Here is a 16,953-nt window from a genome sequence, read left to right on the forward strand (position 1 = left end):
TGCTGTGTTCAGTGCTACAGCCCCAGTGCCTAGAACAGCACTGGCACATAGTAGTTGCTCAGTAAATACTAGATGAATGAATGAATGGATCATTGCTACATTATCGTTTGTGCAGAGATGGCCTAGTGATTAGCTCTCAGAGGGACTGGCTTGTAAATCAGAATAGCATTTTGACCATACAGGACCAGTAAACAGGTCTGGGGACCTGCACAGGTTAACCTATGAGTCTCTGAAAATGTATGCTAGAGAGAGGAGTCACAGGATGTAATCTACTTAGGCTTTTACAAGTCTTGACAATTTTTCATGTCATAAGCTGTTAAAGAATTTGAGTTGTGGTGTGATAGAGAAGGGAAATAAAGCTATGTTCATTTTATTGAGGGGGTGAGCTGGTGGTGTTTGGGCATGGGTAAGCTTAGAGACATGATTAAAGGGGAGAGAGAAATGGGCATTTCCATGAGTAGAGACATGCAAGGAGGGGGATTCATCAGGACTGGTGATGACCAGTGATGAATCATTTATCATTATAAATGATCTGATTGAATAAGTTCAATCATTCCTAGTGCTTCCTGTCTACCTGGGGCTTGGCTGGGTCTTCAGGAGGCTGGCTGAGATTATTAAGCAATGGTTGTAGTCCTTTGGGATCTCAGTTTAGAGCTAACGACTCACCAGCAGACAGTGACACTACGACATAACAATGAAGGTCTGTGCAAAGGGCATGGGTGTAGGGGAGGCATCCTCTACACCTGGATTGAGTCATGGAGGGCTTCAGGGAAGAGGTGAGTTTGGAGCTGCATCTTAACAGGAGAGTAGGAATTTTCCAGGGAGAGAGAGGCAGGAAGTTTATTCGGGAGCAGTGTGGCAGGGCTTAGCATTTCATGGGCTCAGAGAAGGATTTAGGAGGGTCAGATGTGGGTAAGGGAGTGATGGGGCAGAGCTGGGGAGAAGAGATGAATGTGCCATTGAGGAGTCAGTGAGTACTATCTTGTGGTTGGGGGACTCATTGAAGAATTCTAAGCTGGGGGGTTTCATGACGCCATTTGTGTTAGAGAAACACTCCTGGTGTGGTGTGGAGGCTGCATCAGAAAGGGAGACGAGAGAAGCAAAGGGGCCAGGCAGGAGGTGGCAGTGACTGTCCTAGTGGGAGATGGGGACCTGAGTGAGGCAAAAGTGGGAGCAGAAAGAATCTGTCACCTGCATGATACAGGATCATGGAGCATCAGCTGGTGAATATTTATACTTCAAGGATGTCATTTACGGTAGTGAGGTCTCTAATGGTCTAGGTCACTGGTCTTCAAACATTTTTGCATTGGTACACCTTTAGAAAGAAGAACAAGAAGTCTTTGCCAGAAGATTCAAGAAATCAAAGGAAAATTTAAACCTAGATTAGGAGTGCTGATCCACCAAAAAGGAAGCACCCTATCTGATCAGGAGAAAATAAAGGGAAGGTGGAAACAGTATATAGAAAATCTGTACAGAAGAGACAGAAGGATGACAGATTCCTTTGAAGAAGATTTGTATTAGGAAGAACCTATGATTCTAGAAAGTGCAGTAAAAGCTGCCCTGAAAGTACTGGGAAGAGAGAAGTCACCAGGGGTAGATGGGATATCAATAGAATTATTTCAAGCCACAGAGACTGAATCTGTCAAAATCCTAACAAGAATATGCCAACAAATATGGAAAACAAAACAATAGCCTACGGATGAAACGCTCAATATGCATCCCAATTCTCGAGAAAGGAGATGTCAAGGAGTGCAGTAACTAGAGGGCCATTGCTCTAATTTCCCATGCAAATAAAGCGATGCTCGTGGTGCTGCAGTGAAGGTTTTTATCTTATTTAAGGCAAAAAATGCCTGATGTCCATGCTGGATTTCGAAAAGGGGGAGGCACACGAGATCTAATTGTGATTATTTGTTGGCTGCTGGAGCACTCCAAAGAATTTCAGAAGGAGGTTAGTCTATGTTTTATAGATGCGAGTAAAGCCTTTGACTGCGTGGATGGTGAAAAGCTATGGGCTGCTCTGAAAGAAGTGGGTGTGCCTCAGCACTTGATTGTTCTGATGTGTAACCTGCGTTGTGGACAAGAAGCCACTGTCAGGACAGGATATGGAGAGACAGAATGGTTTTCTATAGGCAAAGGTGTCAGACAAGGGTGCATTTTATCTCTCTATTTGTTTAATTTGTACAAAGAACATATCATATGAAAAACGGGCCTAGACTCAAGGAGGAGTGAAGGAGGAGTGAAAATTGGTGAAAGAAATATCAACAGTCTAAAATATGCAGATGACACCATCTCACTGGCAGAAAGCAGCAATGACCTGAAACGACCTCTGATGAAAGTGAAAGAAGAAAGTGCCCCAGCGGGACTGCATTTGAACATCAAGAAGACAAAAACCATGACTACAGAAGAACTACACAACTTTAGCGTAGACCGTGAAAACATTGAAACTGTTAAACAATTTAACAATTTTGTTTTGTTTACTTGGTTCAGTTGTCAATGTAAATGGAGACTCCAGCCAAGAAATCAAGAGAAGACTGAGGCTTGGAAGGGCAGCACTGAAAGAATTAGGAAAGATCATCAAGTGTAAGAAAGTGTCATTAGGGCCGGCCCCGTGGCTTAGCGGTTAAGTGCTCGTGCTCCGCTACTGGCGGCCCGGGTTCGGATCCCGGGCGCGCACCAACGCACTGCTTCTCTGGCCATGCTGAGGCCGCGTCCCGCATACAGCAGCTAGAGGGATGTGCAGCTATGACATACAACTATCTACTGGGGCTTTAGGGGGGAAAAATAAATAAATAAATAAAATCTTAAAAAAAAAAAATTAAAAAAAAAAAGTGTCATTAGAGACCAAGGCCAAGGTTAGCCACACCCTCGTATTCCCAATTACTATGTGTGGGTGCAGAAGCTGGATAGTGAAGAAGGTTGATAGGAAAAAAAATGGTTCATTTCAAATATAGTGTTGGAAGAGAGCTCTACAGATACCCTGGACTGCCTGAAAGATAGCAAGTGGGTTCTAGAGCAAATTAAGCCTGAACTATCACTGTAGGCAAAAATGGTAAAACTGAGGCTGTCCTAATTTGGGCACATCATGAGAAGGCAGGATTCACTGGAAAAGACAATAATGCGGGGAAATGTAGAAGGCAGCAGGAAAAGAGGAAGACCAAATACGAGATGGATTGAGTCCATGAAAGGAAGCCATAGGCATGAGTCTCCAGAAGCTGAGTAGGGCCATTCAAGTCAGGACATTTTGGATATCAGTCATTCAAAGGGTCGCCAAGAGTTGGAGCCAACTTGACACCAAGGCACGTAACAACAACCACATCTTTAGAAGAATTTTTTTTTTTCAAAGATTTTATTTATTTATTTATTTATTTTCCCCCCAAAGCCCCAGTAGATAGTTGTATGTCACAGCTGCACATCCTTCTAGTTGCTGTATGTGGGACGCGGCCTCAGCATGGCCGGAGAAGTGGTGCATCGGTGCACGCACGGGATCTGAACCCGGGCCGCCAGCAGCGGAGCGCGCGCACTTAACCGCTAAGCCACAGGGCCGGCCCTAGAAGAATTTTTTTAAAGCTACACTACCTCCTCGTACATTTTTACACTGTCATCTAAATTTTTAAAAATAGTTTAATTGCAAAGGATGTGATTTCCAGCATATTGTAAATATAGTCATTTTAAATTAAAACTCATACATCGCCCTTTTAAACATTAGCCAGTGAAATCTCAATATCATAGTGATTTGATGCCCATTAATATTCATTAAAAATATATAAATATATGAACAAACTGTCTTTTAATAGTCAGAAATGTTTTTTCTTTCCTTTTCCTTCTTCAACTTGTATTTTCATTCTACTCTTGAAGAAATTTTATCTTAGCATTGTGTATTTTATGATTGAAAATCATTCCTTGATCAGCCTATCATATTTATCTAAAACGAAAATTGTATATAAATTGAAATGTATAAAAATTTTTAAAGTTTACTTTGATCATAGAGTGTAAGTGTCAGGAAATTTCTTCTAGGTTGAGTTCTTATCATAATTTTTAATAGTATACAGTTGATCAAAGCAACAAAAGTATATTATAAATTTTGAAAAATAGTTATTAAACATAAACAGAAAAAAATGTTGAAAACAAATCTCTTAGTGAGATGGCTGGGCTCCTGCCATTCATACCCATATCCATGAATGACAGTCACCTATGACCCGAATAGCTGGTGCTCAGCATTAGTTCTCTTCTGAAAAACCTTATTTAAGCCAATGAAGAGCTGAGGATGAAGGAGTCTGGTTAACTCGCTGTCACTCAAACCTTTCTTCTGAGGCACAGGGATCTAACATTAAGATGACTTCAATCATCTGTCACTTGACAACCTAATTGGGTTGGGCAGTTTTGTAGATAGCTGAGAATTGGAAGCCTTCTGACGTACAGGAGGATCATTCACCCAAGCTTTAGAGACTTTTATTTTCTCAGCACAGACCCCAGGGGTTTGAATGGGGCTTTTGTCTTCTACCCTGGAGAGTCTCAGTCCCCAGGGGCAACATGCCCTTGGAGAGGTGTGGCCTTTTCCCTGTGAAGTGCGAGAAGGGTCTTCTGTGGAGCGGGCTGGGATTGCACCTCCCTTCTCTGACAGAGCCATTTTAGCAAAAAGAACATATGAAAGTAGGGGATTTGGGAAACAACTCTCTTAAAAGTATCTATTCCCGTGTACTCCAGGGTCCACAGACCTGTTTTGGAGACAGCTCACCAGGCTTTGGCCCAGCTGATGCTTTTTATCAACATCTTATGTAAAGATAGCAATGGTGTGCCCAACAAGAGAGACGGAAGCTGGGCGGCAGGCTGCCAGCGGTTCTGGAAGCACTTGATATTTTCTTCTACTTTTTTTTTTTCCCTTTCAGTAGTTTTAAAACTTGTATTATTTATTTCCAAAGTCCACATCTCACACTTGCCCAAGGGCAAAGAAACAGCTTTTCCCTGACTAGATTCGGAAGATCTTCCTGGGCTTGTGACCTCTTCAAGGCCCCTCTTCCGTGTCATCTTGGGGAGGGTCCCCCAGGCTCAACCCTGTGACCCATCTCTTCTCTTCTAAATGTTGCCTCCAAGTCTTTGCTGGAACAATTTCGCTTCAACATTTTATTTTATTTTTTTTCCAGATTATTAACAGAGTATTCTAGGAGCTCATTTTCTTTCTGTTTTTGAGAGGTTTGAGCCATGCTTAGAACATTTTTATTATTTCCAGGGCACTATGTTTTTCCCTTGTAGAAAAATCTCTATCTTTTAAAAATGCAACTCAGTGGCAGCACGATTCATTTGCATTCCAAGGAAGCAACTCCTCTTTTAAATACTCCATCATTTTTAGATCCATCTCCTGGTACAACAGCCACCCTTTCTCTGGTGAATGAGGCCCAGTATCTGCTGATAAATAGATCCAGTGTTTTAGAACTTCACCAGCAACTAAACACCAGGTAAGGTCCCTTTACTATTTGCTATTTACCTTGGGAATAGCAGACAGCGTAACCACTTGCCCCTGGGAGTGACCCTGGCACCTGCCTGGGGAGAAAAGATCTGAGAGTCGTGGAGTTCAGACCCTTCATTGAGACTGAGGCCCAGAGAAGTCACAAAGCCGTTTCTGCCAGTTCCCATTAGTCTTTCTGAGGGTTCTCTTTTATCTTACAATGATCCTTCTTGATGCCCTCAAGATGCTTAGTGGAGAACCCCAACTCATTTTTTAATCATTCCATTTCTTTTTTTGTTTTTTGTTTCTTTTTAATTTTTATTTATTTATTTTTTTCCCCCAAAGCCCCAGTAGATAGTTGTATGTCATAGTTGCACAGCCTTCTAGTTGCTGTATGTGGGACGCGGCCTCAGCATGGCGGGAGAAGCGGTGCGTCGATGCGCGCTGGGGATCTGAACCCGGGCCGCCAGCAGTGGAGCGTGAGCACTTAACCCCTAAGCCACGGGGCTGGCCCCTTTAATCATTCCATTTCTTAACATTTGCTTTAATTGAATTACCACCAGCTTGACCCAATTTCATTGCCCACCCTCCCACTGTGCCCTAGGAGCCTTGCCGTATTTCCACAGTCATTTTGAGTGAAAAGAACAGTGGTTATGAAAGCTTTTGAAGTTGTCATTGTAGATATTATTTGTTTGTATCATCAGACAGAACCAGCATGCCCGCCTCCTCCCTCCCTCCCAGTGCTCTGCCAAGGGCCCTGACAGTGTTAGAAGGTGAGCTCCAGAAAAAGTCTTGGTTAGTTCAACCCCCCTTATTATTCTTTAGAGGAAATTGAAGTCCCAAGGTAATCAAAAAATTAGGGCAAAAAAGAAAAAAGTCACCCAGCTGTTATGCAAGAGCCGTGACCAGCTGCTCATTCCTGGTCCACAGGCCAGGGAGGGGTATCACATGCCCGTCAGCACCATGAGGCAGGGATCCTGTGACTGTCACATGCCACGTGATCATGTGCATGTGTGCACACCCACATATGCATACAGATATAGCTTAATGAAAATGACAAAGACGGACCATTTGTAGTAATTCCTATTTATAGTCATTGGCGAGAACACAACAGAGTTCCCTGGCCGTGGCCCAGCCCACCTTCCTTGAGAGCAGAAGTGTGACGCAGCTGCATGGGCCCTGGGTGTTCACTGAGTTTTCCTGGCACTGGGTGACCCTCCTCCTCAGGTACCCAGAGCCCTGGAGAGAGCAGGTCTGCGGGTTTCTGGGATTCTTGGTGTGAAATGATAGGAGGTGGAGACAGGCTTGCTGCACCCCAGTTCCTACCGGCAGGGGAGCGCATTTCCCACCAGTTGGTTTACTGCAGGGCTGACACACAAGGGGTAGGTGGGATAATTGGTCAAAGGTAAGAGGAACAACCTATTGCCAGTACAGGACAAGGGTCTCTGGGGGCCCTGGTTGGTGTCTCTCTGTGTTCTGTTTTTGAATTTGATGGATGCTGTCGTGCACATGGTGACCACGATAGCTTTTGGACATAAAACTTTCTCTTTTACAAAGCACAAAAGGAGGGTTTATAATCTGGAGGGTAAATCCAGAATTGAAGGATTTTAGGACTGGAAAATGCTAACCCTGACATTTCCGTTGAGGAAACTGCAGTCCTCACAGGTCATGGGAGTCGCACATAGTGGCAAAGCTAGACTTGGTTCTCCTGGTCCCGGCTTTTCACATGCCATTCACTGTTTGGAAGGGGATTGGGATACAGCTGTGGGACCCCTCATCCTCCTTCAGAGCCTTCAGTTCTGTCTCCAGGGCAAATTCCAGTCATGCTCAAGAATTTCCATCCAAACTTAATTTTTTATTGAAGTACAACAAAGTGCAAAAATTGTAAGTACACAGCTCAATAAAGTTTTACAGATATATATACCCATGTAACCACCACCCAGATCAAGTAGAGAGCATTTCCAGGACCCCAGAAACCTTCTTTGTACCCCCTCTTCATCAACCCCACTGAAGGTCACCGCTATTCTGACTTCTTTCACTATGGACATTCTCACCTGTTCTTGAACTCAGTCTAATGGGACCATTTGGTGTGCTCTTTTGTTGAAGTTTTCAGATGCTTTTTCAGTGTGTTCCTCTTGGGGGGTGGGTGGTGGATGGAGGTGCAGAGAGCCATTTTACAGGACCTCATGGCTGTAAACAAAAATTTTTAACAAGAATTACAAAAATAGCATATGCTAGCTAAAACTGCAAACAGGATGGAAGTTAGGAAATAAGTATTAAAACCTCCCGTATATACTCTATGTTGCTTTATCAATTCTCATATCCAAAGTGAGTCTGAGCTCTTGGTGCTTTTTAGGTCCTTGGTAATTAAGCCTGTTGACGCTTTAAATGCCTTCTCCCGACTCAGCTTGTAGAATTGGTATTTTCTCAGAAGTTCATTCACTTGACCCCGTTCACTTGGTTTCTGAAGTCCTTTGCCTCTTCAGTGAAGATCTGCTCACCCTTTGCATTCCCTCTTGTGGACTCTCCATGGACATGGACCATATCCCAAGGGAGACCGTTGAGGTCTATCTAACAGATGGGTGTCTCTTGGCCTTACGCTCATGGGAGAAGCTTGTTCTGATCATCCAGGCCCCAGGCCAGAGTACAGTTGATGAAGTCAGGCATTGAGTGATAGAAATATTGAATTATTATAACAATGCAAGTATCCACCCCTCCTCCACTTTTTCGTTTTTGGTATGTCTTAAACAGCGATGAGAACGGAAAGGTGGAATCATTCCCAATGAAAGACCTCATCTCACGTTTTCGTGCCAATATTGTTACCAATGGAACAAGGGCTTTTGAAGAAGAGAAATGGGATGAGATTTCAATTGGTTCCTTGCGTTTCCAGGTGAGTTCTGGAAAGTTCTGTTATCCTTCCTCAAGGGTTGACAATGGACACTGACCTCAGTCCTAGGCCAGGATGGTGGCAAGTGGAAATCCCTCCCCGTCTTTGACTCTTACCCACAAAACCTCAGCAGGAGAGTATGTGACATCTGCATTCTGGGACACCCCTTGGAATGATCCATCCCTTATTCCCAACCAGGGTGGCAGCCGTCAGTTTCACGTGAGGAAGAGGGAATGTGCCCTGTACTGGTGATGGAGGGCTCAGTGCTGCCTCCACCTCGTCATTATGTCTAGGTTTAAACTCTGTTTTCGTGAAGTGTTGCGTCTATGAGAACTTCATCCTCCTGAAACTTGTTGGACTTTTCTGCTGTCTGGAGCACGTGGAGGAGGACCCAGATGCCCAGTGGTCCCTCAGAGGGCTGCTCCCCCTCCTCCCGTGCTCTGGCTTCTGGCCTCACTGGCAGCTGGGGAGGAGCTTGCAATCAGCGGCAAAGCCGTGGAGATCCCCTCTCTCCCCAGGCTTTGGGTCCCTAAACTCGTGCTGTGGGCTTCAAAGATGTGAGAAAATCTTAAGTTAAAATCATTGGGGCAGATAAGGCCCCCGGAGACCTGATTGCGCTGGCCTCTCCGACCTCTCAAATCTCTCCAAGCTCATCCCTCTTCCCCCCTCTGCCTATAGTACACACCTTCTCTCTATTCCCTAAACAAGCCAAGCTTCCTGCCTCGGTGCCTTTGCCCTTGCTGTCCCTTCTGCCTGGCACATTCTCCCTGTAGCTACTCTAGGGTCTCAGCCCAGATGTCACTTCCTTGGAAAGGATGTTCCTGACTCCCCACATGGTCACACTCTGCACAGCGCCTGCTTATTCCTTCAGTGCACACAAGTGTGGGGACCAAGTTTGCTTTGTTCCCTGCTGTACCTCTGGGGCCTAGAACAGTCCTGGCCCAGAGTCAGTGCTCAATAAGTGTTGAGGGAATGAATGGACAGGAAAGATAAGATAAAGATGGGGGGCCGGCCCCGTGGCGTAGCGGTTAAGTGCACCGGGTTAAGTGACCCGGGTTCGGATCCCAGGCGCGCACCGATGCACTGCTTGTCAAGCCATGCCGTGGTGGTGTCCCACATAAAGTGGAGGAAGATGGGCACAGATGTTAGCCCAGGGCCAGTCTTCCTCAGCAAAAAGAGGAGGATTGGCATGGATGTTAGCTCAGGGCTGATCTTCCTCACAAAAAAAAAAAAAGATAAAGATAGGGACAGAAGGATGGGTCATCTGCACAGAATGTTTCCCATTCTTCAGTGGGGAATGAAATTACTTTAATAATAGTAGTGTTATTAGCTGGGTGTATAAACGGACTATAATGGGCTACCCTTATGTCTAGGCTCTGCACTCAAAACCAACACCACTCTAACATTCAGAAAAGCAGTAAACAATAATTGAAATCTTTATTGAGGAATTTCAGAGGTCTGGGGTTGGGAGGGCAGATAAATTGCATGGCCCAAAAAAAAATGTCCCAAAGATCTTTTTTATCTATTTAACTCCCCAAACTTCCCCTTATCCTGGCAGCTGCTCCCCCTTGAAAACATAATCTCTTTTCTCTCCGATATTTTTTCCCATAGCTCTCTCTCTGGCACCAGCCTTCCTGCTGTTCCCTCTCATCCCTCCGTCTAGATTTACTCTTTTCTTCCTCGTTTTCTATTGCTTTGTCTCTGCTGTGTCTTAAAGACACCTGCTCTTACACATGTTGTTTGACAGACGGAGAGAGGGAGGGTGAAATAAAGGAAGAAAGAAAGAAGAGAAAAGAGAAAGAACTAGTACTAGACTAGGATCACTGTCAGAAACTTACCTGGCAACAGGTACCTTTCCAGGTACCTGCGCACGTAAATACGAGAAGACCCTTTAAGGAAACTGTCTGAGATGCTTTGCTTTCTTTAGGTCATGGTTCTTAATAAATAGTAGTTGATAAATATATATGCCCTTTGACCCAATCATTTCACATGTAGAAATCTATCCCATAAAATAATACTCATACAAATATGCAAAGATATATTACAAAATTGTTTATTGCAATACTTTTTTAAATATGAAAAATTGCAGAACATCCTAAATATCCATAAAAGGGAGATTGGTTACATAAATTATGCTATATTCCATGTATCAAATCCAATGCTACAATATACAATGTAGTTCTGTGCAGGCATTAAAAAGTATAAGCTATAGTTAATACTGTGCCTTTCAAAAAGTAAAGGCTTAAAAGATGTTTGTCGATGATAATACTCACTGCTGAAGCTGTTGCAATGAAAAAAGATTTAGCACATCTCTTTTGGAAAGCAATTTTTCACTAGGTATCATCAAGTCATAAAAACTTTTATACCTGTTGGCTTTATAATCTCAATTTGGGAGATTGATCCTAAAAGAAAAATTTCTAACAGGAAAGAGCGTTATGTGAATTAAGACTTTTATTGTAAAATTATTGATATAAAGTAACATAAATTATAAATGATATAAATTTTTGATATAATAGTTTCCTAAGGAGTTAGAAACTTTATGTGGGTTCGACGGAGAACAACTAAGTGCATCTACCCACAGGAATGCCAGGCCATGGTGAAAGTTGCAAAACCCAGGGATGAGGTAGTCTCTGTGTACAGACATGGAAGGATGTCCAATATGTATTACGGAGTAATTTAAAAAAGAAAGAAACCCAGTGGCCTCTCAGATTTCAGTGTGTTTCACGGGTGCACATGCCGTTGTGTGCAGCTACATGCCACAGTCTAGAATGATCTGTAGCCACGTTAGCAGCATTTGCCTCAGAGGGTGGAGAGGGGGACTATTGCTGAGTGCTTTCTCTTTTAATTCTTAAAGGTTCTGTATTGTTTGAGTTATTTTTCAATGAATATATGTTAGTAAACAAGTTTGTAAAATACTATTTGATAAGAGTACCAGAAAAAAAGCTTAAATATCATAATGTTTTAAGAAAATTGTTTTCTTTGTATTGGTGTTCAAAGAGTATCTGAAAAACGTCCTCCCTTCTGCCAGCTTGAGAAACTGTTTTAAGAGAGCCTTTTCACTGAAGTGACAGGATTTTTATGTAAGGTGTTGTCTGTCAGGTGGCAGCTGGGGCCTGGGCCCATGGCTGGTGGGTGCTGCCATGCTTGGGGCATCCCTTCTGAGGGACATGGCTCTGTGGGTTCTGAGGGAGCCCAGCCCAGGAATCATAATGTTCTAGGCGGAGAAGGTAGAAGTTTCTGTACACTGAAAGCCACACCAACTCCTTGAGGGCACAGAATTCTGGTCTCGAGGAAGCCTGGTTCAATCTTGGGGATCTTTGTTTATCATAATGATAGTTTCCACTTTGGGGCATGATGGAGTGCCAGGCCTGGGCTTGGCATCCCAGAAATAGTATCTGGAATCCTCACCAAATCCAGCTAAGGAGCTGGATGATGAGATGAGGCCTGCAGAGGTCACGAGTCTGCCGAGCATCACCAAGTGAGTGCTGGCCTCCAGCTGCTTGTGAGTCTTGGGAATCTTGACTTTGATACCACAGTGAGGTGATGTTTCCACTGGTTCAATGCCTACCAGCCAGAATGCGAGAGATAAGAACAGGCTAAGACACATCCAGATTTCGCTGAGTGTTCCTAACTTCAGTGCACACCTTGTGCTTGCCCATGAGTGAGCAGAAGAGACAATAGTTATGAGAAAATCAAGTACCTTTGCACCTTTTACGTGTGCACTGAAAGCATCTCGTCCCTGCTGAGCTGCATACTTGCTTTTTCTATGGTAACATTTATGGGGGATTTTCTCGCTATAAAAGCAATTCATGCTCATGGCAGACCATCCAGAATAGAAGCTCTACCAGACATTATGACCCCTGTTAAGAAGCTGTCGACTGTGCTTTATGCATACACACACATATATCGGACTACATATATAATTTGGTTTCCTGCTTATTTCAGTTATAAAAATAAGTATTTCCCATTTTACTTAAAGCCCTTAATAGATTAATTTTAATATCTGTGCGTTATATATCATATAGCTGTAGCATAGTTTTCTTAACCATTCTTCTCTATTATGTGATGTTTAAGATGCTACCAGATTTTCCCTGTTAGAAATAATGGGAGAAACATCCTTGTATATGAATCTGTGTTTGTAATTCTAAGGTTCTTTCTGATGACTTTCTCACAGTGGCTCAGCACTGGGTCTGTGGCTTTTTTGTTGTTGTTGTTGAGGAAAATTCACCCTGAGCTAACATCTGTTGCCAATCTTCCTCTATTTTGTGTGTGGGCTGCTGCCATAGCATGGCGGCCAACGAGTGGTGTAGGTCCATAACCGGGATCCGGGCCTGTGAACGCAGGGGACCAAAGTGGAAGGCACTGAATTTAACTACCATGCAACGGGGCTGGCCCCTGGGCCTGTGGCTTTTTATCTTCTCCCAATTTGTCCTCCAATCAAAGGAGGATTTCTTCCTGGGAGGATCCCCCATCATTACCTGATAACCATCTGAGATTCACAACCACTCTTTACTTTCTCCACAAAGCCCTGAGGCAGCAGCCTTTCAGCTGATAAACAAATATGAGTAATTCCCCTGCAGCGTGGTGAAGAGGTGCCACTTTCTGGCTCCTTGCAGTTTAGAACAGAGTAGTGAGCATTTCTGTGTAAGCCTGAAATTGGCCAGGGGACAGCCTATTACAACCAATCCTCCTGGACCCAGATTCCCCTCTACAAAGTGTGAGGGTCTAGTCACTTTCATGGCAAATCTGTCTTTTCTCTTCTCACCTCCCAGGTTTCGGGGCCTTGTCACAGATGCCAGATGATTTGCATCGACCAGCAAACCGGGCAACGAAATCAAGATGTTTTCCGAAAGCTTTCTGAGAGTCGAGAGAGAAAGGTATGCATGATTGCAAAATACAGCACACTGTTTTAATATCCTGGTGCATTATCTACACCAGAACTATATCCCTAATAGTGCTGAGTAATTTTTAGAATTAGGGGATAGTCTAAGGCTGATGGGCTACCATTAAGATTTCTACCTTGTCTGTGGCACCATCTTATTTTTCCTTTCCATCCATTTCCTCACTCTGTTTTTTTTTTACATGTATTTTTGCTCTCAAATCTTGATAAGGAGATATGGAGTGTAAATAAGAAATAAGTAAATAAGTAAAGTAATTCTGTTGTCTCAATCATTATGTTCTTTGCCACAGAGATCTCATGAATTGTAAAACGCCTTATGGTGAACAGAGTAGCTGCATAGAAAGATTCAGTCAATTTCACTATACTAAGCCTGTAAGTCATCTTGAGGATTAAAATGACTAAATGTTGTTGTTGTGGGTTCCAGATGATAAAAGCTGAACTTCTAACAGATTGATTCTTCAGGAAGATTTATTTCCAGACTCACACTTTCTGTTAGGACTTTTTGTTTGCAGAGAATTCTCAGAAGCCAAGTAAGCAGTCAGGCTGCATGGAGCAATTCTTGAAAATTAACTGATATAATGCAAATAATTAATCTCACTCCAGTAATAAGTTGGCAGGTTAACTCATGGTAAAATGTTCGTCACTATTTCCTGTGTTTCTCCAAAATCAGTGTTTTGTTTCACAGTATTTGAGTAACACAGTCTTCCTCCAGATCCGGGATAGATATGGTCAATAGAGGTGTTACACTTTTGTGTTTTACCAACGTGTCTGTCTGCTCAGCGGAAGCAGGCGTGTCAACTGGGAGTGTGGGGACTTGAGCCTGCCCCATGCAGGTTGGCAGGAGCGGGGATGCGTGGGCGCAAATACTATGGTGCATGGAAGTAGTATTTCTCAGCATCACTATAATCCTCGTGTGTACAAATCTTTTAAAAATATTTTTTAATTTTGTAATAATTTTAGATTTACAGATAAATGGCAAAGATAGTACAAGGAGTTCTTATGTACTCTTCACTCACATGTGCACAAATCTTAAGGAATTAATTTGGCCCTAGCCCCTAGCCTGGGGCCTGGAACATGGGGGCATCCAACTGATGTTATCACAGGAATGAACAGATCTGGGAGCATGTCACATACTCCAAAGAGTTCTTACTGGCTCACTTGCATTGATGGCAAACCTTGAGTAGACTTACACAACTCTTCATTTTGGACCTTCCATCTTTATTCTGGAGAATTTGGAGGGCTTAACCTATATCACACCTTCATAAGGAAAATGCAAGGTTTTGCTGTTATTTTCACAAAATGGCTTTTACATCAGGGAACAGAGCAGAAATTGGCCTGGCAGTGGTCAAAGGCCCAGAGCAGGAAGAGAACCTTCCTGTGGGAAGCTCAGGGTATACAAGAAGGAGAAGAAAGAATGGGTCCAGCAATAAAGAGGGGTGGGGTGACTGTCGGGAAAGGACACCTTAGAATGAGAATCTTTGTGTGTGAAATTAGGATTCTCCTTGTTTCCCGCTACATTCTACTAAGTGACAGATAGGACTTGTCAAATCCCAGTACATGTCTGTAAAGATCTGACTTCTTTTAGTTGAACCTTATTATTTACAAAATTATTTTAACTGCTGAAATAATCTAGCTCGTTGTTGTTGCTGTTGCTGTTTTGTTCACAGGTGAACTTTGGAGTGTACCTGATGCATACGGCTTTGGATTTATCGTCTCCATGTTTCCTGTCTGTAGGATCTCAGGTGCTCCCTGTGTTGAAAGAAAATGCAGAACGCCACCATTTACCTGCTTCTGAAAAACATCAGGATGTTATCGCCTAAATTTCTTTTCAGCGTAAATTAAAATTTCTCTTTTATAACTACTTATTGAAGTTGGCATGTGTGTGGTTCATTAGAACTTGGTCTTTTGAACAAGGAGAGTTTTTTTCCTCTTGGAGGTAGAGAGAGCTTTCGTCCACTTCCTTCCTCCTCTAACTCCTCACTGTCCGCGTGTGCACTGGCCCTGCTCAGGAGGGCAGTTCCAAGGCCTCTGTGCTTTACACGAGGCAAATTCAGCATGAGTGCTGCACCCATAACCAGCAAGGCTCCCATGTGTTTTTGAAGTATGGTAGTTTTAATTAGATGAGTTTTTTTGTTTGTTTGTTTTGTTTTTTTGGTGAGGAAGATTTGCCCTGAGCTACGATCTGTGCCAATCTTCCTCCATTTTGCGTGTGGCTCGCCACCACAGCATGGCTTGACGAGAGGTGTAGGTCCCGCACCTGGGATCCAAACCCACAAACCTGGGAACCCAGGCCGCTGAGGTGGAGCACGCCATACTCAACCACCACACCAAGGGGCCAGTGAGATTTTTAGTGGAGCTCACTGGGAATATTGAACCTCCTCTGTTGTCCCATTTTCCCACGATGTTACTTTAGAAAGAATCTTTAGACTCTCTTCAACCCCTTTGTATAGAAGAAGGTCTCCTGTGCCCAGTGGTCTTGAGGGAATTGGATGTGTCTCTCCCCTCACGTATGTGGAGGAGGTGGGTTTATGCTCAGGGTCCCATAGTGCGACTTGTGGCCACATTCCTTAGGGGAGGTTCGAGCAGGATGTTTATGTGTTGAGCAAAGGCACAGGCCAGCAACCCCTTCCTCTTGCTTCCTATCCCCGCCCACCTTCCTCTCCCCCTTTGAGTTGACTTCTGAGGATTGCTCATGAGCCTGAAGTTACACTCTGTGATGGTGGTGTTATGTGAGCAGTTGCGCTCTCCTTTATAAGCCCATTGGACAGTGTTGGCCCATCCACCCAAGAGCCTTCAAATCCCAGACAAGTGAGAAACATTTCAAGTCAGGAACTTTCTAGGTTGAGAGATCCCATCTACACTACCTCTGACCAGAGCTCCTGCAGCCTCCAGTTGAATATGTCCAATGACAGAAAGCTCACTCTCTAATGAAGTTACCTGTCCCATCGAGCTGCTCGAAAGTTCCTCCCTGTATTGAGCTGGTATCTGTCCCTGTGACTTCCAGCCGTGGGTCTTGCCCTGTCCTCTGGAGCAATGCAGAGCAGGCACTCCTGCATCCATTCTGCCTGAGTCCTTCTGAAGCATGGAGTCCACGCATGAACCCCAGGTCGCTGGCCAGGCCTGCAGCACCTTCCACCTGCATTGTGCATTTGTCCAATCACTTCTCTTCCCCAAACCCCTGCCCTCACTGCCCACAGCATCTTCCTAATGCCAATGTCACTGCTGCTCTCTGCTGCTCAATTGTTTAGCACATCAGATTCAGGCTTCTCTGCTGGATCTAGTCAGGGCCCTTGGGATTAGGAGTCGATTTGCTTTGTTATCTTATTTGTAGGACTTTGTGTCGCTCCCAGTGCCATGTGGGATTTGGAAGATGAGGCGTGCCTCTGTTCTCGAGCGTTGTTGAGAGGGAAGCTTTTGCTTGCGCTCCCATATGGTATGCAGAATTAAGTGTAAGAAGTGGCCTCTTGCTCAGTGGTTCCTGAGGTCAGTGAAAGAGGAGGCAAATAAGGTTACGTGGGGGGTTTATTATTTTTAACTGTTTCTTAAAAATTCAGCCTCTTCCAGGACCCAGCACTACTGCATCGTGTATATGGCCCAGTCCTTGTCAGCTGACCGACTGGAGAACAATGCACTCAGGTGCTGGCCCTCAGACAGGAGGAAACTGTTCCCAGAAGGCACACTGCAGCATTTTCCAAGAATTTGCATCTCATCCAATAGGATGGA

The 16,953-nt window shown here is 44.0% G+C and overlaps 1 protein-coding gene across 1 annotated transcript in view; it reads left to right on the forward strand.

Annotated features, from left to right (window-relative positions):
• The window catches only part of MOCOS (molybdenum cofactor sulfurase), a 54,630-nt gene extending 39,539 nt beyond the window's left edge, over positions 1-15,091 (forward strand). Inside the window, exons 12-15 of the mRNA XM_004422470.3 lie at positions 5,348-5,453; positions 8,195-8,333; positions 13,103-13,207; positions 14,898-15,091. Of these exons, the coding sequence (XP_004422527.1) occupies positions 5,348-5,453; positions 8,195-8,333; positions 13,103-13,207; positions 14,898-15,050 (503 nt within the window). The 3' untranslated portion in view covers positions 15,051-15,091. The remainder of the gene's footprint in view (positions 1-5,347; positions 5,454-8,194; positions 8,334-13,102; positions 13,208-14,897) is intronic.
• The last annotated feature ends 1,862 nt before the right edge of the window (positions 15,092-16,953 follow it).

Source organism: Ceratotherium simum, chromosome 14 (genome assembly GCF_057802395.1).
Source record: "Ceratotherium simum simum isolate JZ-2026a chromosome 14, ASM5780239v1, whole genome shotgun sequence".
In the NCBI taxonomy this organism is placed as follows: domain Eukaryota; kingdom Metazoa; phylum Chordata; class Mammalia; order Perissodactyla; family Rhinocerotidae; genus Ceratotherium; species Ceratotherium simum.